The following is a 25,961-nucleotide window of genomic DNA, read 5'->3' as shown; positions in this document are numbered from 1 at the left end:
AATGAACCCCTATTTATGCAAAATTTACTGTAGGATACAGTGCTACATGTATAGAATGTGGTACTTATTCAAAGTTGAATGAACGTTAGGCACAGATATGTGGAAATTGGTAGCATTGAATGCTTGGAAAGGTGGCTGCACCACACCTATACATACACCTCCCATCAGCAGGACTGTCCTGCTTTTCAAACAATGCCCTGCTGTCCACCTGTGGGCCAGCCCTGGGTGCCCGCTACCAGGGAGAAGTTTGGGAGAACCTGTGATCACTGCTGCCCTGCTCTGTAAAGCAGGGCAGCATTTATTATTTATTTATTAACAGTTTCTTATATAGCGCATACATATTCCGCAGCGCTTTACAGAGTCTAGTTGAACATTCACATCAGTCCCTGCCCCAGTGGAGCTTACAATCTATACTCCACAAGTGCACTCACACAGACATTCTAGGGTTAATTTTTGTTGGAAGCCAATTGACCTACCAGTATATTTTTGGATTGGGGGGGGGGGGGGGGGGGGGGAACCGGAGCACCCGGAGTAAACCCACGCAAACACGGGGAGAATATACAAACTCCGCACAGTTATGGCCATGGTGGGTACCGAACCCATGACCTCAGTACTGTGAGGCAGTAATGCTAACCATTACACCATCCGTGCTGCCTCTCATGCGCATGGCATCTAACAGTGTGAGGAGTTGAGCATGAGGGCAGGGCTGTGGAGTCGGTAGATAAATGTTCCGACTCCGACGCCTCGTACTTCTGATGCCGACTCCGACTCCTCTGTATTAATATGCAAATGTATTTGATACATTCCTTGAAGGAAAGAAAGGCAACATACATATTATTACTACAGAAACTAGAGGCTGGGAAGCCAAGAGTCTACTGTATTGAACAGTTTAAGCCAGGCATGTCCAACGTTGGCCCTCCAGATGTTTTGAAACTACACATCCCAGCATGCTTTTCAATAGTTTTAGCATTCTCTAATAGCAAAACTGTGGCAAAGCATGCTGGGATGTGTAGTTTCACAACATCTGGAGGGCCAATGTTGGACATGCCTGGTTTAAGCAAAGGACAAACACAATGAAAACAAAGTTTTATTAATTAATTAATTAAATTGCTGGATAGTAGCAGTAGGCATAAACATCAGGAACAGGAACTTTACCAGTACAAAGATAAAAACCACATTATTTGGTTGTTTTGGGAACAAAAACAATAGGAAAGGTTCAGAAGTGTGGAGCATGAGTTCCGCATGCTTTGTGACGACAACAAAAATTAACGAGCCACAATCTCCGCTGGTTTGCTTGCTCGTCACTGTTCAATTTATGGACACAAGGAAAGATTTCTTTACCGAATCGTTACTGGTGACGAAAAATGGTGCCTGTACATCAATATGAACCAGTGTAAGGAATGGCTTAGCCAAGGTAAACAAACGACCCCGCACATGAAACAAGATCTTCATCCGCGAAAAAAGATGTTACGCCTATGGTGGGAGAGCTTGGTTGAATTAATTTTTCGAGTCTACACCAGGTGATTTCTACCAACAAGGTATTGAAAACCTTATTGAACGTTGGAAATAAGTTGTAAACTACAAGGGAGAATACATTTATACGTATTGGTGCTCCGAATTGTGCGTTGCGTGCCATATAGTGAAGCACATGAAAAGCATGCTTTTTCACGGTCACTTAACATGTTCGTTTTGCGGTTACGTGAGGCACTGGATGCATTGGTCTTTATTCTTACAGTAGAGAAGTCATTCATTATAATTGTCGGAGTCGGTGCATTGTTTGCCGACTCCGACCCCGAATCCAGGTACTCGAAATTGCCTCCGACTCCTAGACTCCGACTCCAACTCAGACTCCACAGCCCTGCATGAGGGGCTACTCAAATACTTAGAAAGTGCTGGGCATGCCTCGAAAAAGATAAGAGTTGCACCATTAGGTCTTTCCCCCTCCAATTGAGGTCCCATCCCTTTTGCAGGGTCCAGAATTGCTACCATTGAAACCTGTAAGGTATACATGCACTTGTAAAGTAATTGTCCTCACTGCAATTGCGCACTTTCACCGGCCCTATCCATAGAACATGAGTTCAGACAGCTCTCTGCATAGTTCAACTCTAATACGTCTGCATTTTTGTACAAGCTCACTTCAAGACTATAGGGGTGCAATTTTGGCAGGCAATTTTAAACAGATAGTCAAAATTTCCTAGAAGGTTAGGCAAAATGTCAGTGTTTCCCCTGCATAATATATGATGCTCAGCCCTGCTAAGACAGTATTGCCTTGCATAGATAGGCTGTGCAGACAAGGCATAAGGTCCTCTTATACTATGCATTTAAAGGGGCAGCTGAGATGCGTACAACTCCATATCACCCATAGTTGCTCAATGCTACCTCTGCAGGCCCGAATGAATGCATGGTGCAAACTATAAATCAGGCTCTTTGTACACAGGTTCTCTGGATGTATCTGGAATATGACTAATTAGCCAATTCTTATGGCAGCTGTTCAATTTTATCATGGGATTCCTATGAAAAGTCGACAGCTGTGCTGTTGCCGAAAGAATGCTGATGTGGTTCTAATGTTATTTAAAGCATTTTTAACTGTGTCGGCATTATAAAATTAAACATTATTTTGACTGTCGAAAGCTTTCTTTTTAGCTTAATAAGTATTTCCCCTTGTCATTCATTATTATTGGTTATTTTAATCCAAACCTTTCCATGAACTGTTAAAAAACCTAAAACTTGCCAAGCAAACGTCAAAGGAATCTGATTTATTTATTTTTTTGTACCGGTGTCATGTTTGGTTCATGTGGGGCATACACACAGGGAGATTTGCACAAGAGATTTGTTCTGAGCAATATAGTGTGGGAGATTTGTGTTAAGAAAAAAAACTATATTAAAATAATGGGTAGCTATTACAGGAGCGAGGGTGAAGTAGAAAGCTGATCTTGTCTTAAGGCGATCTGACTAGATGTATACTGCATGCTTGAATGATCTAGACCACAGGTTCTCAACTCAGTCCTCAGGACCCCACACAGTGCATGTTTTCCAGGTCTCCTCACAGAGTCACAAGTGAAATAATTTGCTCCACCTGTGGATCTTTTGAAATGTGTCAATGAGTAATGAATGCACCTGTGCACCTGTCGGGTGACCTGGAAAACGTGAACTGTGTGGGGTCCTGAGGACCGAGTTTGAGAACCCCTGATCTAGACTGGTGATTGCGACATGCGGGACTGCTCATTGCCATCACTGAGCGATTTGTGCTTAATTTCAAAGAGATTTAGCCAAATCCTTTAAGGGGCCTACACATGTGGCGATGTTGCAGAGTGATCTAAGCAATGTTAGATCGCTCAGTTCGCTCAGCAAGATCACTCAGCTCTTCACAGTGCTAAGTGCTGAGCGAACTGTCAGGGCCAGTGTTCTCCTGGTGAAACTCTGGCGACCTGACTAGATTTATCATGCATGCACCCGCGCTAGCGACATGCAGGGCTGTGCCTCGCTGTGGCTACGGCCCCTACACATGGTGCGATGTAGGGTCATTTTCTAAGTGATCTAGTCAAATTAAGTCAGATCGTTTAGAAAATTACACAAAATCACTACGTGTGTAGGCCCCATTAGGGATTAAGGGCGAGATGTATCAAAATGAAAATGCGGTAAAACCCCCGTTTTACCGCATTTTCATATGTACTATTACCCTGCCGCACCGATTTCGCCGGCCAGGGTATCGCTACCCTATAAAAGTCTATGGGCTTCTTTTTGCCACCCGCTGCAACCCTGCCGCCTCGCCGACCCCTCCTCTCCCCCTCCCTTGGGTTTACCTTCTTGCAGGTCCTCCTGGACCCCGGAAGGTAAGCCCTTCCTCCCCCTAGCAACGCAGCCGGATGGTCTTCCGTCTGCACGGGGGATGAGGAGGTGCCAAGGACAGCCTGCCTAGCTGTCCCTGGCGTAAAGGCAGTAGGAGGCGGCAGGGAGGAGACGGAGACCCCCCACACACCACAGTACAGGTATCGCGGGGGGTCTCCGTTACCGCATCGCGATGCCAGCCGCATATGTTAGTACATATGCGCTGGCATCGCAGCGGGCGGCGATGTATTTTAATACATCCCACCCTAAGTAGGAATCTTCCCGTGTTATGCCCTGTTACTTTATTCTTAACAATTAAAGCTAGTCAGTTAGTGTTAATCTAAAGGTAAAACACAAATGTCAACTTTCATGTGAACTAAACACCAAAGTAAGTTAACTGATGTGCAGACAGATGTTTTTTTTTTTTTTTTAACAGATTTATATTATCTACATTAATTTATGGTGGACCTCTCCATCCTTAAAATAAATACACTTCCCCCATAACACCCTCCCCCAAGTGAACCTTATAGAACTCTATAAATGTGCACTGTAAAATGAGGCAGTATATGGTTAAATGACATATCTGGCAGAGGTGGAGCCTGACTGAATGAAATAGCTCACAGGCTCACTTTCACATTTCTCCTGGGCTCCCCTCACCTCCCCCTACTTACTTCTCTGTTCCAAGAGTTCCTATTTCAGTGAATCTGATTAGGATTTTTTCTTTTTTTTCCCTCCGCCTTCATGTTTACTTTTTATTCAGTCTGAACTTTTTCACTCCATCAAACATGTACAGTTATTAAAAGCAGGAAGACTTTTCAAGCAGTGTTGCTTACGCTTGCATTTTAAACGAAGAAAATGTACTTCTCTAGCTAGTTTTCCACATTCCGACGCTCATCTTGAAAGGTAAGAGGCTTTTCTGCTTTTCAGCGGTGAATGCATTCCCCAGGAATGATGTGGTAGTGGCGTATAGAGCTTTATTGTGTAAAGCGTAAAAGGGGAACATATGCAAGAAAGGCATAGGAGTTCTGCTGATGTTTGTGGAGCTGGGAATGCCAGTGCTAAGCTTTGTAACACTGAAATATGGAGCTTACAAATCAGCCTTGAATGTGTTTGCCTAGCTGGCTTGTATTTGACTGACTGTGTTTTCACAAGTGATGAATGACTGGAAAGGGAATAACTGTGGGACATCCACAAAAATTCTGGGGGTAAGAAAGGAAGGTATTTTACTTAACTCTTCAGGTATTTGGATTCCAAGACAGGAAATGTTAGAGCAGCCTTTTTTTATATTTCTTGTTGTTTTAAATTTGTTGTTGTTCTAACGGTTATACTTATTTGTCATATATTTTGTAAGAACATATGACATTTATTGTGCTTTGGTATTTAACATTTACATTTTAATGCCATCTTGCCGCCTGACCTCAATCAGAATCAACAGGTGTCATGTTTTGAAAATGAATGTTTTTGTTTAGAGATGTTGGGCTAATGCTACAATGGCTTGATTGATTAATGAGAAAATTTTGTAACGTGTTCATGTAGACTGGGCAAACTGTGTACATATATTGTATATAGGGCAGCGTTTATGATCTTTTTTTTTTATGGATTTATGACTGAAAGAGACTTTCTGCAGTAAACGGCAAAGATTACAGGTTACATATTTTCTTGATTTTATGTTTTTTGTTTTTTTTGCTTGTTGTTTTCACCTTTGATGTTCTGTCTTGTGGATTATACCTGAGAGTTGAAACTTAACTGCAGCAAACAGTTGGGCAGGAATTTTATAACAAATATGTTTTCTTTGAGGATTTGGCAAGATTAAAAAATTAGAAAATGAAATACATTTCACAGGATTCAGGCTCGTAGTAGTTTGCCAGGATAAATATGACAATATACTGACCACGATATAAGTACCGTATATACTCGAGTATAAGCCGACCCGAATATAAGCCGAGGCCCCTAATTTTGCCCCAAAAATCTGGGAAAACTTATTGACTCGAGTATAAGCCGGGGGTAGGAAACACAGCGGTTACTGGTCTGACACACACACACACACATACGGTATTACCGGTAGTATACATACAAACAGCGAAGAACTCACAATGTATACAAACAATACTGACAAAAACACACAAATGGTATACACACAGTTGACACAGACATACACACACTTGCACAGTATACATACACATGCACAGTATACACACATGCACAGTATACATACACACACATGCACAGTATACATACACACACAGACATGCACAGTATACATACACGCACAAACATGCACAGTATACATTACATACACACACATACACACACACAGACATGCACAGTACACATAAAGGTAATTTATTACAGCATATATGGTACCCAGAGCCCCCTCACTGCCCCCCCCCCCCCCCCCCCACACACACACACACCGGAATGTATTTATCATTTAATGTTGGTACGGTACCTTTATTCACAGAGTACCGGTACTTTAGACGCAGGACGGAGCAGAGGGAGCAGAGCACCAGGCAGGAAGTGTCAACCTCTGACACTCCTGCGTGTGTCCGGCCCCTGCTCTGTCCTGCTGCAGCGCGGCGCCGGCGGGAGAACGGGCGGGTAAGGTAGGGTAAGGCTGAGTGGTTAGAGCGGGCGCATAAGGCAGGGGAGCCGGCGGCAGCAGTGCACAGCTCCGGCGCTTTGTGATATGTCTGCGCCCGGAGCTAGTGTTCTGCCGGCTCCGCCGATTTTCCACTTGACTCGAGTATAAGCCGAGGAGGGGGTTTTCTGCCCCAAAAAATGGGCAGAAAAACTCGGCTTATACTCGAGTATATACGGTAGATAAGATCTTGAATTAAATTGTTTGTGTGTGTGTGGATCAAATTGTTTGTGTGTGTGTGTGATGCATATATTGTACTTTATGTATCTCAGTCTTTTAAAATATAAATGTTTTTAATAATTTATGTGTACAAAAATATATATAAAAGTCTCTTTGCTTATATGTGTGGTTTTCCACTGGACAGAGTACCATTGTAAATCATTGACTGAGTTTCAAGTTTGATGTTTTAATGACTTACAACATTCCTGGAGGTCATAACTCCCTTCCTGCTTACATGTTGCCATTGGAATTTAAATACAGACAGGGACACAACCAGTGTCTCTGTGTTTTGTTTTAAACATGGACTTATCAGATAATAAGCTATTAAGTAAAAATAAACAATTTACATCATTAACATCCTCTACATTTAAAACAGTTTGTTGAAACGTATGTAAGCACATCATATATGTCTTATACTGTATCTTTTGTCAGTTTCTCTCTCACTTTGTTGGGTATCCCATTAGCAGTTTAACTTTACCACTTATAATAGGTTGGTCAGGGGCTATCCTATAAGCCACGGTGCAGGCATTCTTTCCCCCTGACATGCACACATATTGGGTATTATGAGGCACACAAAGCATAATACCTATTAAGAGCGACCGGACGTGCGATAACATATGAGATCGGGGACTTGTTCCTGATACCCGTGTGTTTTTTACAGGATTGCTGGTCCTTTTCTGTAGGATAACAGTTTCTAGTTGGATACCACGATAATGACTTGTCAGGTTGTTTTTATCAGCAGGAAATGCATCGGGGCTAAGAGGATACTGCACATTGTGGTTCTTTTGTGTGTCTCTACACAGTATTTCTTCCTGTCAGTTTGTGTGTCCATCTACCTTACCTCTCTGTCCCACTGAAGATATCTGTTCCTTTCTGTGTCTGCTTCTTTGTGTGTGTTTGTGTGTATACTAGGGATGTGCACCCGGGCACTTTTTGTGTTTTGGGTTCTGATTACTTTGAGGTTTTGGGTTCTAATGGGTTTTGCCAAAACTCCCCCTAAATGTTTTGTGTTTGGATTTTTTTGGTTTTGGCTTCTGATTTTTTTTTTTTTTTAAATTAGAGAAACTGCTAAAATCGCAGAATTTGGTTGTTTTTTTTGCTCCTACACTATATTAACCTCAATAACATTAATTTCCACTCATTTACAGTCTATTCTGAACACCTCACACCTCACAATATTGTTTTTAGGGCAAAAGGTTGCACCGAGGTAGCTGGATAACTATGCTAAGCCAGTGTGCGGCACAAACACGTGGCTCATGTAAGAGTCTCACTGCAGCGGTAGATACGGCAGTACTGGGCACCAGACAGGTAGATACGGCAGTACTAGGCACAAGACAGGTAGATACGGCAGTACTAGGCACCAGACAGGTAGATACGGCAGTACTAGGCACCAGACAGGTAGATACGGCAGTACTAGGCAGTGGGCCCCAGACCAGACAGGTAGATACGGCAGTACTAGGCACAAGACAGGTAAATACAGCAGTACTAGGCAAAAGACAGGTAAATAAGTCAGCAATACTAGTATATGTGCACCAGCAGAATTTATAATAATACATTTTATTATTAGGTACTGCTTGGCACTCAGTGGCACACGTCAGTGCACCAGCAGCATGGAATTATGTTTTACAGTCCCACGCAGCACAAGTATTATTTTTTAATTAAATTATATATAGCAGCCTAGTATGTAGTTGTACTAGGTAGGTACACTTAGGCAGTAGCACTGCCAGTGGCAACAGTGGACTGAGTAAATAATACTGGCAACCTCTATTCACAGTATTCAGTGCAGGCAGCACCAGTGGACTATATATAATTAAGTATTAATAATATAGCAGCCTAGTAGGTAGAGAAACTAAACTACTAGGTAGGTAGGCAGTAGCACTGCCAGTGGCCACCACAAAAGGTAGTTACACAGAACCAGTAGCAGACTATTATGCACCAGCAGAATTTATAATAATTAATTGTATTATTCGGTACTGCTTGGCAGTGGCACACGTCAGTGCACCAGCAGCTTGGAATTATATTTTACAGTCACACGCAGCACATGTATTATTTTTTAATTAAATTATATATAGCAGCCTAGTATGTACTAGGTAGGTACACTAAGGCAGTAGCACTGCCAGTGGCAACAGTGGACTGAGTTGGTAAATAATATACTGGCAAATTCAGTGCAGGCAGCACCAGTGGACTATATATAATATAATTAATTATTAATATAATATATAATATTACAGCACAGCACCAGAGGTAGGCCCCAGCACAGAGGAGACAGTAGTACTACAGGTACACAGTTAGACTGTCCTCCTTGCTATGGAGAGCCCACCCTAAGCAGAGAGGTGAACAGAGTACACATCAGCACTGAGGCCCTTATTCAGAATCGTGCGGTACGGCCCGCGTGCGGCCGTACCGCCGATGTTTTTTGTCTGCACATGCGCAGAGGTCATTCTGCGCATGTGCAGCCCCCTTCGCCGCAGACGGATTTCGTCCGCCGCAAAGGGGGCGTATAGGGGCGTGAGGGGCTTCAGCCCCTCATTTCCCTATGTGTACGCCCCGCGTTTCATGGGCGTTCCCATGAAAACGCGGGGCGTATGCATGGTAATGAGGGCATGACGCCCTCATTACCATGACATGGGGGCGGAAAGCTGACGTCGCCGGATGTCAGCTTTCAGCCCCCTTACAAGCTCCCACACGGACGATTGTCCGTGTGGTCTGAGCTTGCGGGAGCTGCCGCGGCGTGCGGGCCTGCCTTCGATGGTCGTCGACCATCGAAGGCAGGGGGCAGCTCCCACCATGGTGGAGGCGTAGCCTCCACCATTTTTGTGCGGATCGCCAGCCGTCCGTGTACGGACGGCCGTGGCGATCCGTCCGGTGGGCGGCCCTTGGTTTGTGCGGTCGGAGCCCCGTGTGCGGCTCTGACCGCACCAACCAGAATAAGGGCCTGAGGGAGACAGCCCCAGCGAAAAAAATAATTACAGCACAGCACACCAGAGGTAGACTGCACAGAGGAGACAGTAGTACTACAAGTACACAGTTAGACTACACAGCAGCACTGAGAGACAGCACCAGCGAATAAAAAATATTGCGTTCAAGGTCAAGTTTAAGCCCCAGCAGCAGCACCAACACACCCTCTCCCAACCCACTACTAGACTGGAGTGAAGATGGCGTGCGCAGCAGCCGCTATTTAAAGCCTCGCGAAATCCAGGACCGGGCGATGACGTTCTGCCCACGCGGACGGACCCGAATCAGGCGGGAATCTCCGAGCGCTGCTCGGAACCGGGCTCGGAATGATGACGTCCGTGGGGGCTCGGATCTCTGGAATCCGAGTCTGCACCTCTCTTGTGTATACATGCGCATGTCTTTGTGTGTGTTGTTATCTCTTTCCATATCTTTGTGTACAGTATATCTGTCTCTGTCACTCTGTGTCTAGAATCTAACTGTCTCTCTAGATCTTCTATGATTATTAACCGTCCTTATCCGCAACAGATATTTTTGGTTTTAATGACAATATCCCTGTTGCTCACGAGGTGCAATTTACAGGGACAGCGGTAACGATCGTTAATGACCCTGCGAGTTATATCCCTGACATATTCGAGGAAGAAAGACTCCTTTGGGGAATCTGACAATGCACATGTGCACAGTGTCCGATTTGGAAGCCGGCTGTGAAAATGCCTCCATAGGCATAAAGTGGTCCAAACTCACTTTTTGGAGTTTGAGTCATTATTATTATTTTATTTATTTATTTACAGCTTATATAGCGCAGCATATTCCGTTGCGCTTTACAATTAGAAACAACAGTGATTAAACAAATTGGGTAGATACAAACCGACATAGAGGTAGGAGGGCCCTGCTCACAAGCTTACAATCTATAGGGGTCGGGCCATGAGCCCCATTTGTGGTAATGCGCACTGTGGGGAGGCACCAAGATTAAAAATGTTGCAAGTCCTGGAATGCAACAGATTCCGGGGCTTGATGTGGTGGGTTGCCCTGCAGGAGCAGATTGGCTTTAATTGCATTTCTCCCTTGAGATGTATCCAACTGGATTCCTCTCTGCTCTCTATGTCAGGGTCATATAAACCAAGAAAACCATCGCAAAGGTCAAGAGCTTAATGCGAGTGCTGTCCTTTGGGATTTTCATCAAACACAGCAACTGATTCAGTCCTGCTCACTAGGCTGTGGATATATGGAGCCTAGGGTGCAGGTGAATGCCACCCCGTCACCCTGGCAAACGTACACCCACCCACCCCACCGGCCGGATCCCCTCACAACGCTACGAACTGATGTGCACGCTTACACATCTGCTTGCAGAGGTGAAATCATTCGATGGTTACTTACCATTGTATGATTTAACCTCTGTTCCCAGCAGAAAAGAAGCCCTGGACTTACTTTTCTGCTGCACGTTCTTCTGCGAATTGGGTATGAACGCTGGCGTCATCCGTCTGCCCCCAGCAGGCAGGGGAACACCATTTTTGTGGGCAAACCCATGAAATGACGGGTGTCCACCGAGGGAATATCACCTGCCTTTTAATCCAGCAGTGAGCGCCCCAGTGAATAAAATTTTTGCCGAAGATGGTAGTATATGCAGTTTCACACCATCAGGACAGGCCTTGAATTCAGACCTGTGCGAACCGGTCTGAATTGGCCCGATAAAGTCATCGTAAACACCATTATGTTTGCGAGGAATGCATCGCAAGCAAAATGCAGTGCAGGATGCATCTACGCTTTGTGTGAATTTGTGTTGGGGATGGGCGGGCCGTCACTCTGCGCATGCTCTTATTGCTAGAGTTGTCCTTTGCATTACTAATCGCATATGTTAGAGCAGCGGTTCTCAAACTGTGGGTCCTGACCTTCTCAGCATGGGGTTGCGACTCCATGTTGTGACCGTCAGGCTGATGACTTTTGTAATGGAATACCCCTTTCAGACAGAAGAATCCCAAAAACCCTGAGTAAGACTCGGCTAAAAGCTCTTACCCCCTTTCACACAGCACGAAAAACCTGGGTGTTTCCCGTGTCGACCCCTTTCACACAGAAGCCTGATTTTTCCTGCAATATACTGTGTGTCATATGAAAAGGACAGTTTTAAAGGCACACACAGAGAAGATCATGAAAAGTGGGTGGTGACTGCTCAATGCATTGCATTAACCATGGCATGATGCAAGGATATGTTGTAAACAAGTTTTATTGTTTTTATATACTGGTAGGTACATGTTACCTCACATGGCTTTAGGTATATTTGCAATGTTTGAGTACACTGTGGTATCTTTGACTGTCAGTCATCTGTTTGCGGATCTCCTCCTCCCCTCTCACTGCCAGCAGCTCTCACCTCTTGCTCCTTCCAGTGGGCCATGCTGTCCTTTCTGCAGCTCCCTAATGACCTCAGAGGCCAGCCCCAGTACCATTCCCTCCCATCCAATCAGAGAGGCCCATCCGCACAACCAATCAGCCAGCACCCCACCAGGAGAGCCAATCAGTGCCTAACAATGTGTAATAACCCGAGTCGCACCCATTCAGACAGACGGCGACCCGGGTTTTTGGAATTCAGACCCGTGAAAAACCCTGATAAATCCCAGGGTTGAAGCCCTGGTATTTTAGACCCCGGGTTGACCCTTTCAGACAGAAAAAAAACCAAGGTCTACCCTCCTGGACCAGGGTAATTCCCGGGGTTTTTTTTCTGTCTAAAGGCCAGCGGTATTAGTCAGTGATTTAAGGAGTCTGAAAAATCTGTTGAATGTGATGACCTTCTGCAGTCACTTGCTGGGATCCCGAAATAATTTTTATTGTCTGATGGGGTGCCTGAGCAAAATCGGACCCCAGGGTTAGAGCATATGTGATTAGTAAGAATGTGGTAGCCAGTGGAGGGGTGCGAAAATGGGCGGCAGATGTTAGAACATCGCACCCCACGTCTTTCACCTGCCCTCTATCCCTATGTCTTTCAATCTTTAGAGATTACTAAGCCTTGGAGAGTGATAAAAAAGTAAAGAGATAAAGTTCTAGCCAATCAGTTCCTTATTGCCTTGTTACAGGTTATGAGTTATAAGAGCTGATTGATTGGTCGTTTATCTCTTTTTAAGGCTTAGAACATCTGTCCCATAGAGAGAGAGTGAGTCTTTCGTACAGTAGGTTCTGATTCAGAGGTGAACGCCAGTGCCGTTGCTACTGCAATCCCATGCGAAAGTATGCTAATAAAGCAGACACTGGGATTTGTACAGAGATTCTGCGCATCTGACTGGCTGCAGCTGCTGTGGGAAATATTGGAGATATCGGGTATAATCCCTCCATGCTCCTTTTAGCTGATAATGCATATATTTATTAAGTTATTTATATAGCGCACACGTATTCTGCAGCACTTTATAGAGAATATTTTGAACATTCACATCAGTCCCTGCCCCAGTGGAGCTTACAATCGATGCTGGTATCCCTTGAATACAGACAGTATTATAGCAACCAATCCAATTCTAACTTTAATCTCTCTATGCATCCAAGATAATGGTAGACAGAATCTGGAGAACACTGGACCTGACCGATCACTCAGCATACAATACTGACACATCTCTGTGCATCGCGATCTTGCATTGCTCAGACACTCAGTACAGCTGTCTCGTGTGTATGCCCCATTACTGTGGAAATCAGCTGTTCTATCACCTTTTGTTTCATTCTTGCTTCTTGATGTGCCAGATATTACCTATGGTCATAGCTCTAATTCTATAGTATGTGTTCTTGTATGAAGATTGTCAGGCCATAAAGCAAAGCATAAATAAGCCACAGTAATAGCATACAACTAACTGCCTTGAATACAACCATTCTTGATCATTAATCTTACATTGGTATAATCCACATTTAGATTGTAAATTACTAGTAAGCCCTAAACAAAAGCTTGGAAAGCTAGTTGCTACCTTCTGTGTTTGTGCATGTGTGAGAGAGATATATAAGATAAGACACTAGACATATATATATATATATATATATATATATATATATATATAAGCATCTCACACGCACGCACATCCACTTCACACGGCAGCGGAATCCTTGCCCATCTGCGCCTTCTGGTGGATGGCGAGCAGCAGTGATTGGCGATAGAATCGCCAGGAGCAGCTCTAATGAGAGCTGCTCCATCTGTATTCGCCGATCAGCTAATATTTCAAGGCACGCTAAGCAATGAGCATGCTTGCACAGGGCGGTATTTCACTCTGCGGGACGGTGTGTACCTGATCGCAGGGCTCCCATAGTCTCTTCACTCCTTCCACCTCACACGCATTCACATGGGATAATAGAATTTTGAATACAGATATATCCAACAAAGTAGCCACAGTTCCACCCGGCTAAATATCCCTTTTAATTTTAAAAACTAGATAAAACATGCACTTAAAAAGTTGTACTATGCCGTTGCTCTGTGTTAAACAGCAGGGGAAATATTTATATCCTGTGATTGTTCTTAAATATTAGTAACAGCTGGCAGCTTGGGACACGTACCTGGCATACACCGATTTAACCGAATCATCGCAAAAATGCAGGGTGCCAGCTTTGGAAGAAAAGTGCTACGAAAATAAAAATATTATTACTGCTGCCTTTGAGCAGCATGATCAAAATGGCGCAGCTGATGGCTGCCTAGGAGCTGTGCAGCTCAGCCAAATATGTTCCCTATGTGATACCTGTACTGTCTCTGCTTGTATTGTTACCTACCTGGCTGCTGCATTGACCAGTGGCACTGCTGTGCAGCTCGGCGGGCATGTGTTCCCCACATGTCAAGTCTTAATGTAATGTATGTAATGCCTCCCCCCCCCCCCCCCCTTCATGCCTGCTTGATGCTGCACTGTAAATCCACAAAAAAAAATTCCTAGTGTGCGCAAGCATACATGGCCAATAAAGTTGATTCTATTCTATTCTATATGAAGAATTTGATGTAGGATATCAACAGCAGCAGAAATGTAAACTATCGCTTTCCTAGCTCAAGATTGGTGAGCATAAGATCTGTGTTTCAAAATGTAGATCAGATTAGTTACAGTAACTTTCATGACGTGGAACAGGTTTAACTGGGTTGAATGCAGTTTTATTGTAGGATTATGTACCTAATCATAGACAATCTACATTTTCAAAATTAGAAAACATGGTTTATACCAAAGCCTAAGTCATTCATCTTCAAGGCTATAGGACTGGCCTTAAGGCTTTATGATACAATGTATGTATGTATTCCAGCAGATAGAGCTGAGAAATCGAGTGAAATCGGCCCAAATAGCATGTGTGACATCCGATCCGCTGCGTGTTCCCGTGTATCGCATCAGAGATGGATTTCATAAGTGCTGCACGTAAGCGGACCCCTCCTGGCGGCACGGAACGGGGATCACATGTGATGCATCACATGCAGATATAAATATAAAGGCTGACTGGAGAAGTCATATATACGGGGTTATTCTGGTTATTCGCAGCCTTACGAGCCCACTAGATGCCGCCTGCCCTCTTTGCACGCTGTGGAGAACTCCCACATCATTCGATAGTCCTGACCATCAAATGATATGGAAAGCCCACGCACATCTAAGGTTACTCTTCGGTAAGTGGGCGGGCAGCTGACAGCCGGTGTCTGATTCCATAGGAATGCCCAGCGTTTTATTAGCCCACGCCTGCTGTCTTGGGTGCGTGAGTGCGCCCGGTGTATGCACATGCATATATGGCCAACATCAGTCCCCCATTGCGATGCGAAACAGATTAGAATAAGCGCCATAATGTATGGGCATCTTTACATTATGTCAGGCCCAATGTAATAGCGTGTGAGAATCAGAAAGTGAAAGATTTTGGGAGAGTTAAGGCCCATACACACTTGACGATTTTCAGCTGAAAATCGGTCAAAACGGGTGTTTTGACCGATTTTCGTCTGAAAATCGCCTAGTGTGTATGGGCCAGAGATCCCCGACTAGCAATGATGCGCGCTCCCGCATCACCGCTAGCGAGGTGGGCAGTCTGCTGGTTTTACCAGCACATCTAGCGACGATGGCTGTTTTTTTAGCCATCATCGCTAAATGTGTACGGCAGCCAGGCTGAAAGATCACAGACTTTCAGCCCAGCTGACCGCCCGCTCCCTCCACCTGCTCTTACTCACCCCTCCTCGCTCCCACGCTGTCCGTGTCACACTCTGCAGACCTGCACGCAGCACAGCCTCCTCTCCTACTCGACTACACAGCGCGCCGGAGCGCCCCGCCCCCATCTGAACGCCCCGCCCCCGGCTCACTGGCCGCATCCTCCCCTGCTCCACAGCCGCTGACCACCAATGTTTAAAGGGAGTAATATATACATTGCTGGCACAAGCCAGCAATGTATATATTACTGGCACCACTGGCCACCAATGATATTTATAATGCAGTAATATATACATTGCTGGCACAGGCCAGCAATGTATATATTACTGGCACCACTGGGCACCAATGTTATTAACAAGCCATTAATATATACATTGCTGGCACATGCCAGCAATGTATATATCGATGGCACCACTGGCCACCAATAATGTTTATAATGCAGTAATATATACATTGGTGGCACATGCCAGCAATGTATATATTACTGGCACCACTGGGCACCAATGTTATTAATAAGCCAGTAATATATACATTGCTGGCACAGACCAGCAATGTATATATTATTGGTACCACTGGGCACCAATGATTACGTATTAGCTAGTAATATATACATTGCTGGAACAGGCCAGCAATGTATACAGATGTAGCGCCGCTCATCCTTGGCAGGCGCCCGCCAGATCCCTTTTACTGGCGAGCGCCAGCGATAGAGACTGGGACGCGCGTGCGTCCCAGTATCGCGGCGGCTGGGCAGCATCTCCCTGCCCGTCTCCGCTTCAGGGAGACGCTGCCCAGTTCGGGGGGAGGGGGGTTTTGGGGTGGCGAGTGGGACCAGGGGAGGCAGCGGGGACCCCCGCCAAGCTCCGTTGGCACAGGGCACACGAGCGTCTCGCGCGCACGCACCCCTTTCGGTAGTCGGCCGCTGGTGGTGTTTGCAATAGAATCGCCATCCCCTGCAAAGATGTGTCCGGCTACATCTGTATATTCAGGGCCGTCTTAATGCAAGGGCTTGATGGGCAGTTGACCTAGGGCTCCATAATCCTAGGGGCCCAAGTTCCAGTGGTGGACAGTGCCGGGTGGCAGGATGGCATGTGCCCCCCCCCCCCCCCCCCCCCCGAGGCAGTACACTATCCGTTGCCATCACCGGGCCACCCTCATGCTGCCGTCACCCACAATCCATCACTATCACCCACTGCCCATCACCCTCACGTTGCTGTCACCCACTATGCATCACTATCACCCACTGCCCGTCACCCTCACGCTGCTGTCACCCACTGCCCATGAACCTCATCCACCACCCTTATGCTGCTGTCACCCACTATCCATTACTATCACTCACTGCTCATCACCCTCACACTGATGTCGCCACCCACTATCCATCACTATCACCCACTGCCCATCACCTAATGATGTGTGGCATATTGTGTAATGGGCGTTATAGTATGTGGTATAATATGTAATGGGCATTATGGTGTGTTTAGTCCCCTGTGTTTAATGCACTGATTAAAAGGGCCCCTGCTCCCACCCTTGGAATTCAAACCCAGCCCATTATGTAAATAGCCTTGTATATGAAAGATTTTCAGCAAAGTCTTTCGCCTCCTGAAAATCTCTTGCTCTTTGACGAAAATAGATCAGTGTGTACACACTACTTTGGTGAAAGATTTATCTATCAAAGATTTTGGCAAAGTCTTTTGAAATGAAAGTCTACTAGTGTGTATGGGCCTTTAAGGAGCCCACACATGCACCGTTCCCTGCATGCGTTGTGAGCTTAACTAGCACACATAGCATCGCATCGTATGCCTTGTGCTATGCTAGAAAAAGCTGCACATACTTTTTGTACTGTGCGATGAGGTGCCGCGGGAACGCGCATAGCATCGCACCGCCGGCATCGGTGCATGTGTGGGCTCTATTAATCCCATATTTTCAAAGTGGCAATCCTTTACACCTTACACTGAGAAACCAGGTCGATATGAACATGTAACGGTTTCCTACTTTAAAAAATGGGTAAACTCTCCCATAATCTCTCACTTGCTTACATCCTATAGCATTTTGCTTGTCTTATTGAGCATTGACAATTAACTATGTAGGTACTGGAGTGCACAATTCATTTTCTTTAATAATAAAGCATCTGGCATTTCAGAGAAAATGTTCTATGTGAGTGCACAGTTACTAGTACAGAGCTGTCAATCGCTGTATTAGTATACATTTGTACACTTATAAAGATCTGATATGCTCTAGAAAAAATATCCATGACTGGTGTTACTGAAGCCACAATGCGTATATGTGTTTTTATGTTATACAAGTAACAGCATTATTCTGACCATCTATCTTTCTGTACCTGTCCATGAGTGTATATTGGATATATTGTGTCATTTTGTATTCATATGCAGCCATACCCATAGAAACATTGTATAAAAGTAATCATCTTGTGCAAAATATTTATGTACAGTTTTCTTAATAGCGGACTTCTATTTTATGAAAATGTAACCACATTACAGTTTGCCATAACATAGCGTCTTGTAACTTGAACACATGTTCCTTTGACTATTCACCACAATTCACGTTTAGCCGCTCAATGTGACCATAAGCACCTAATTCATGTGTCTCAGAGGCTGCTATCTGCTTTATGGAGTAATAATAGTGCATGGGTCAACACTAATTAGGTCAATTAATGGCTGACAAGCCATAGGTCTACACTTTAAAAAGTTCAACATGGTGATAGGGTCAAAAGGTCGACACAAGCAATAGGTCAACAAAGAAAAAGGTCGACATGGATTTTTCAGGTGTTTTTTTTTTCAAACGTAACTTATCCACATGGAAATAGAGAGAGAATATTATAGTGCGCCGAGCACACTGAGGCACCGTGCCCAAAGCAGGGCGAGCTAAGCCGTACACCGATACAGTGTCCACACAGACCGAAGTCAACATAGACAACAAAAACATGAAAAGCACAAACTTTTCTGTTTTGACCTATTCCTTTTTTCCCTGTTGACCTAAGCCAGGTTGACTTTTTTTTTTTTTATATATATATATTCTTTATTTATATTTTTCAAAGACAATAAAGTAATTACAAACTTTTCAAATATGTATAGTCATGCGAACTGAGATATGGTCATAACAACATTTTTTCAACGTATATGGCAGTAGTACTGTAAAAACAGTCGATGCAAGATAATCGGAGATACATTAGTCATGTCTATCCTGGTTGACTTTTTTAAGGTGGCGACCTATGGCCTGTCGACCAATAGTGGTCAACCTATTGAGTGTCTACCCTAATTGGGTTGACCCATACCCTTGCGCATATGAGTGCAGTGCGACTTGCCAGCAGCAGCAGAAAAACATTGTATAGCATTGTATAGTTGATACTATGCACATTTGCAGACCTTGTAGTTCTCTTTTGCCATAATAACTACTTCCTAATTAGATCAACCAGTATTTGATTGTGACATTTTGATTTGATTTGATTCATGTTTTCTTAAAAAAATGATTCCACCTTGTTCCTATATTGATAGAAAAAAATATTAAAATGTTATTTGCTCTGTTTTATTTGAATGATCTGTCACAATGTTGACTGCAGAGACAATTTACCTGCTTAAAGCCAGGGGAAGGAGAGGCGTGTGTTTGTCACTATAACAAAAGATTGGAGACTGGAAAAAGCTTTGATTCCAAACTTGTTTTCAGTTCTTCCGTTGACCTTTTGACACCAAACTAGACAGGCAACTGTTCAGCTCTCTTCCCTCAGTGTTCCCAGTTAATAATAGAGGTAACGTTTTTTACCAGTGAAATATTTGTGCCTGTGTCAATACCAGTTGCAGAGCGGTTTCTTTTGTAAGGTCCTCTCTTTAATGTGTAGAGGCAATGCACCAGCTGGACCCAGGAGGCATGTGACTGAACATCTGCTTGAGGCAGTGGTTTGAGTAGTCCCAAAACTGTGTGTGTGCTCAGATGCATTAGATATTGGAGTCTGAGTAGTAGATTTGGCCGATTTGTAACTTTACTGAAAATCAACACAAAATATGCAGGTATCATTTTTTACAAGAGATCACCACCAGGAATACTAGTGTGAGGATGTTATTGCAGTGTTACATGGCTGTCATTTCTAATCCTGTGAACACGCAGTGCAATTTGGGTTATCGATTTTGACTATATAGTTAAACTCGATAGCAAGTTAGTGCAAATCACACCGTGTTTGCCCTCAACCAATCCCGATTTGATTCTGATTCGTGACCTCGGGGCATCAGAATAGAAAGTAGAAATAGATTGTGCAGCACAGTCTATTAATACTATGTTGCAACGAGGGCCAGGCTGCTCAATACAGAATGGCCCCAGCTCCCCCCTGTGCATGCTGTCCCTCCATCCCTGCCAGCCGAATTGATATTGGCGGCCGCTGCATTGCACCTTGTGTACACGCGTTAAGTTTTGCAGTTTTTCCAGTTAATTAGCATAGGTGAAGTCAATGTGAATGAATGATGTCACATATGTCAGCGCCCACCCTCAATTAGCCGAAGACCGTCCATCTTAAGAGGAAGTCCAGCCTTACTTTTATCTGCAAAGGAAAAATGATTTAATGGTGGGCAACTGTACACATCCGCTCGCAGCGTACTGATGGGATCCGGCCGGTGGGCGATTCATGAGTTCAGCTGTGCACCAAGCAAGGCTGGAAGAGGGCTGTGTAGTGAGGCTTGTGTAATGCAGTGTAGTCTCCGCCAATCAAAGGTCTCTCATTCGGGTGGCCGCTGATATGCTGAGAGAGCACTTTCCAATCAGAGGGCCGCCCAGTCTTTTGAACTGTTTTTTGTAAATTCTGCCACCCACCACCAGCTCCGCTACTCATTAAGAACCACATGCAATCGCACGTGCAAATCAATAGATATTATGTGCAGCACATAATATCTGGCAGCGTGAGATTAGACCGGCAAGCCCACGAATCGCATCGAGTGACACATGCGATTCATGTGCTTTGTCAAAATCGCATGGATCACATGCAATATCTCACGTGTATTGGCACCTTAAGAGTTGGACAAATGACCACCATTCATCTGCTTCAAAAAGTATCCAGCTACCGCACAGATATACCCACTTCGCAATTGGAGATGCAACTAAAATGTTTACGACTCCAAAGCTCTGGTAGCTGCTTAAATATGCGTAATGCGTAAAATCACAAGTTCCATCCATAAAACAGACTTGAATATATTTCTTAAGATGCTCCAGAGTTTATCAACTCCTGGTACAGCTTACAATATATGTAGAATGTGGGTAGGGTAGAGTATATTTGAGGGGAATGGTGAACGTAAGCTGGGTACACATAAGCCGATTATATGCACAATATCGTTAACAATATTTGTGTCCATATATATTGATGAGTACACACTATATCTTTAGTAATGCATGCTCCTGCTGGGTTGTCATGATATCCTCTGTTATCTGTCCATGCAGTCAAATACTATCTAGCCACTGACCGCATGCACCTGAATTTGGCTGCTGACCGATATCCTTCAGTATGTACGCACGATATTATTTGTCAGGGAGAACAGGCAGTTCAAGAGAAAATAGTAATAATGTTCATGAACGCTATCGCTTAATGTGTACCCAGCTTTACAGTACTCATACGAAGTATGCTATATTTAATACTAACTGGATATTTGTATGTGAACAAATATTTTAATGCCATTTTTTTTTGTCTTTCACAGTTCCTCACACACAGGGCCCTCTTGATGGAAGTTTGTATGCCAAAGTTAGAAAGAAAAGCATTTCTGATGGCTCTGTTACAGTTATTGACCCTGGGGTTCCCTTGACAAGCAGCCCTGATCATAGCGATCACACCTTGTCGGTCAGCAGTGATTCTGGACACTCTACTGCATCTATAAGGACAGAAAGAACAGAAGAAAAGGTTGGATCAAAAGCCAGAAGAGGTCTAAGTATAAAAGAGAAGGCAGAACTTGATCAACTACTTAGTGGGTTTGGAGTAGATAACCAGACGTGCTCACAGAAGGATATGACTGATGCCCAAAACAAGTACAGTGGGACACGACATATAGTCCCTGCTGAAATTCATGTGAATGGAAACACGAAGCTCAAAGACCGGGAAACTGATATATTAGATGACGAAATGCCAAATCACGACTTACACAGTGTCGACAGCATCGGAACCTTGTCTTCATCAGAAGGGCAGCATTCTAACCATCTTGGAAACTTTAGTTGCCATAAAAGTAGTCAGAACTCATTGCTGTCTGATGGCTTTTGCAGTAACACTGGAGATGAACACAACCACAGTATAGCACCTGACCTAGGTATCATTATTGACCATATGTATGAAAGGTCATATAATATTAATGAACCAAAGCAAGTTCAGCAGCCAACTGCTCCACCACCTCCTTATGTACAAAGCAACTATTCAACACAAACTTGGGTACGCCAACAGCAAATGGTCAGTTCACATCAATACAGCTATCCTGATAATGAAAATCGATTTGGTGTACATGGCTCATTACACTCAACCCCTAACACAACACAAATGTCAAAAAACCCATCTGTAACTAACAGCAGTTTTAGGAGCAAAGATACTGTGCAAAGGAGTATGTCAAATTTCACTCCGGACCAGGCTCCTGAAAGTTTTCGGCATGCAACGTCAACACAAAATCCACCCAATGGGATAGAAGCGAAAACTGAAGATATGCCTTCCTCCCCAACTTTGGATATAGACCAGTCAATTGAGCAACTTAATAAATTAATCTTGGAGCTGGATCCAACTTTTGAACCCATTCCAACTCGAATGAATTCTACTGTAACAAACACAAGTGCACTTATTGCTAATGTTGACAACAGTGGCCTTCACACTCCTTTAGATGCAGATAAAAGAAGGAATCTCTTTCAAGAAGGTAAATAATTTTTAGATTTTTGTCAATCAAAATGTTTTGATTTTTTTTTTTGTAAATTCTTTTTTAAGATTCATTTATTCAGTTATATTAACAAAAATATATTTCTGTGATATTTCTAATTGAGAGACTTGATAATTAATCTTTAAAAGCACTTCATGAGGGAAAATTATTGTTCAGCAGTTCCCATTAGAGGTATTAATTGTATATGGGTCATAGGGTTGACAAGATTAGGTGGATATGCATTGGGTCTACCCCAGAAGGTTGACATGGCTTATATTGACAAGTGACATAGGTCGACATGGCTAAGGTCAATGCAAGCATAGGTCGACAATGGCTAGGTTGACAGTCAAAAGGCCTACATGAGGTTTTCACTTTTTTTGGGGCCCGAATGTTGTCATGGGCAACATGGCCAGCTTCAAATTGTACTGTATGTGCTCGCCATGCTTCAGGCACTTTGCACTATTCTATTCTACCTCCATGCCCTAGTCCAGGGGTTCCCAATATTTTTGAATCACGGCACCCTAGTGTACAAGAGTTTTTTCACGGCACTCCTAGGCCAATTTTTTTAATAAAAAATAAAATGTATTGAATTGTGTTTATATGTGATCCTTAGGTTCAGTTATATTGTAAAGCATTCTGTTTGTACACATATTTTATGATTGCCAGTCACAGGAACTGGTTTTGTCCATAAATAATTGACCATAAATAATTTTAGTTGGTCTTGTACCACCAACCGATGGCACCCCTGCAAGTGTCCCGAGGCACCCCTGGGAGCCACGGCACACAGTTTGGGAACCACTGCCCTAGTGCTTTGTAGGGCATGAAATACCGCCTGTCGGCTAAAACAAAAACATGGAAAAACTCGTGCCTACAGTTTTGACTGGTGACCTTGCCATTGTTGACCTATTGCTTGTGTCGACCTTCCAACCCTGTCAACATTATTCATGTTGACCTATTTCATGTAGACCATCAGTGGTATACCGTGTCGACCGAGCAACCGTATGCCTCTTGCAGGATCTCAAATACTAAGCTGCTGTATGTTACAGCGTGCAGCAAATCTGTTCCTGTAACTCTACAAAAGTTTTCCATTCCAGTTACATAGTTTTGCTTAAACATGTTTAAAAGTTTGAATTCCTGGAAAGCAAAAATATTTCTAAATCCTTCACAAAATGGAAATTGCAGTAACATGACACAGGCACATCTCCTACATAGACTTCTTGTTGGTAATGTGTATTTTGTAACTGCATTGGTTATTATTACTGAACTGGTTTCATGATTCTGCAGTAACTACACTAATCCGATTTGGGGCCTGATTCGTAAGTTCATAGCCGAGCGAACAGGAAAACGCAGCCCCGCCGAATGCCTGCCTCCCCTCCTCCGCCTATCAAATCCCCTCTGTAACATGCGAGGGGATGTGTACGCTAACACATCCCCTCGCATGCAGCCTCACGAGTGAAAAATCATTTGATGGTTGCTCACTATCAAATGATTTTTCACCTGTTCGCTAACAAAGGTCAGTCTAGACTGACTTTTATTATGGCCGCAGATCACCAAATTAGGGGAGGGTGCTTGCGCCAAGCATGCATTGACCATAAACCGCTGCTCATTCCCCTGCTTCTGCTTCCCGTCCCTCCTGGCCTGTCGAGTTCTCTCTGGGTTTGTGCGTGCACATGAGCAAACCCCGAACATCGGGGATGGATTTGCCTCTTTTTGATTGGGTCAGAATCTGCCCCTTGATATCAACAATCAGATAAAAAAAAGATCATGGGTGAAATTTAATAGGATGAGATATTCAGAAACTGAGGGATTTGGTAAGGTTTTTTTTTTTAAAGTGGCAATCCCAACCACGGTCCTCAAGGCACACCAACAGTGCAGGTTTTAGTGATATCCAGGCTTGAGCACAGGTGACTTAATTAGTACCTGAGGGATACTGATTAAACCATCTCTGCTGAAGCCTGGATATCACTAAAACCTGCACTGTTGGTGTGCCTTGAGGACCGTGGTTGGGAAAGCCTGCTCTACACTGCAAAATCAAACTGGTTTTGCTGTGTAAATGATTGCCGCTTTAAAATTTCTTACCAAATCTCTCACTTTCTGAATCTCTCATCCTATTAAATTTCACCCCATGTTTCAGTTAGTTTATTATGTTGCAGGTTCATGAATAACGTACAATAAATAGAAATAATATGTGCATTTCCATTCTGTATGACTAGATTTCCTGTTATCTCTTCTTGATTTATATCTTTTAACTACAGTTTGGGTCTTTTTTTCATGCTTTTTAAAGACTACGGTCTCTTTAGCATCTGCTTTTTACTTAAACCGATCACAGCGGTTAGTATTGATGTCTTCAAGTGGAAGGTTATGGAGGGAGTGTATACCATGTCACATGTGTTAAAATTAAGGTTTAGGTTATCATTCTTTCCATCGTGCTTTTTATCCTGCTCCTTTCTGCATACCTCCTCCTCCCATATCACTTTCTCCTGCTACTGTTCGCTTTGATCTTCTAAAACTTGGCTTTACCACACTGCTGCTGAATGGGCTCTTTAATGTTCATTAGTTTTTTGTTTTGTGTAGATAACAATATACTGTTTTGTTATTGGTATAAAATGTTCATGTAGCCGCAGATAATCTTTTTTGTCTTCCGGTATCAGATTGCCTTATCCGTTTTCAGTGTACTGCAAATAATCTTTAACTGCATAATTCTAATTTAGCTGATAGTGTTGTCTGCAGCCTAGTTAGCCTGAGCCTGGCTGGGTGTGGTATAGCTCACAGACCATGCCTAGTTTGACAGTCTAGGTTGACATGCACACGGTCGACACAAGCAGCAGGATGGCATGGCAAGTTAGAATCATGAAAAGGTCAACAGCAGTTTTTCACATTTCTTTGAGAGGCGGATGTCGACGCCTGAGCACATACACCCTAAATTAGTGTAAAGCTGCTCTCAGCACACTCTACTGTTCTCGATCAGAGTCCACGTGGATGTAAAATTGTAAACTGCAAAAAATTTGGAACTAAATCATCAAAATTCATGTTGACCTTTTCACGTGTTTACCACTGACATCCTTTTCACCATGTCGACCTAGACTGTCAGCCTTTCAGATACAAGTGAACAAATAAAGTAACTGAGTACAAAAAGTGCGCAAATAAATACTTTAAAGCAGCAGGTTACGATCAAAAGGTGTTATTCTAACACCACCTCAAAAAGCAAATGGGAATACATAAAATATGAAAGTCACACTGCGCTGGAAAGGTCCTCCTTATATTCACCATAGATCAGATTCCAATTGGAGTTAATGACTGGATCCTCCACACATGTAAAAGAGAGAAGTACACAAA

The 25,961-nt window shown here is 43.7% G+C and overlaps 1 protein-coding gene across 4 annotated transcripts in view; it reads left to right on the top strand.

The window, feature by feature from the left end:
• The window catches only part of TNS3 (tensin 3), a 375,154-nt gene that overhangs the window by 275,509 nt on the left and 73,684 nt on the right, over nt 1–25,961 (top strand). For all 4 annotated transcript variants that reach the window (XR_014474929.1, XM_083188134.1, XM_083188132.1 and 1 more), the window contains one exon: nt 21,438–22,625. Coding sequence is in view for 3 of the 4 variants with exons in the window: in XM_083188134.1 (XP_083044260.1) it covers nt 21,438–22,625 (1,188 nt within the window). In the remaining variant the exon portion in view is untranslated. The remainder of the gene's footprint in view (nt 1–21,437; nt 22,626–25,961) is intronic.

This window comes from Crinia signifera, chromosome 5 (assembly GCF_055691185.1).
Source record: "Crinia signifera chromosome 5, ASM5569118v1, whole genome shotgun sequence".
NCBI lineage: Eukaryota > Metazoa > Chordata > Amphibia > Anura > Myobatrachidae > Crinia > Crinia signifera.
This window is presented reverse-complemented; position numbering and strand designations above follow the sequence as displayed.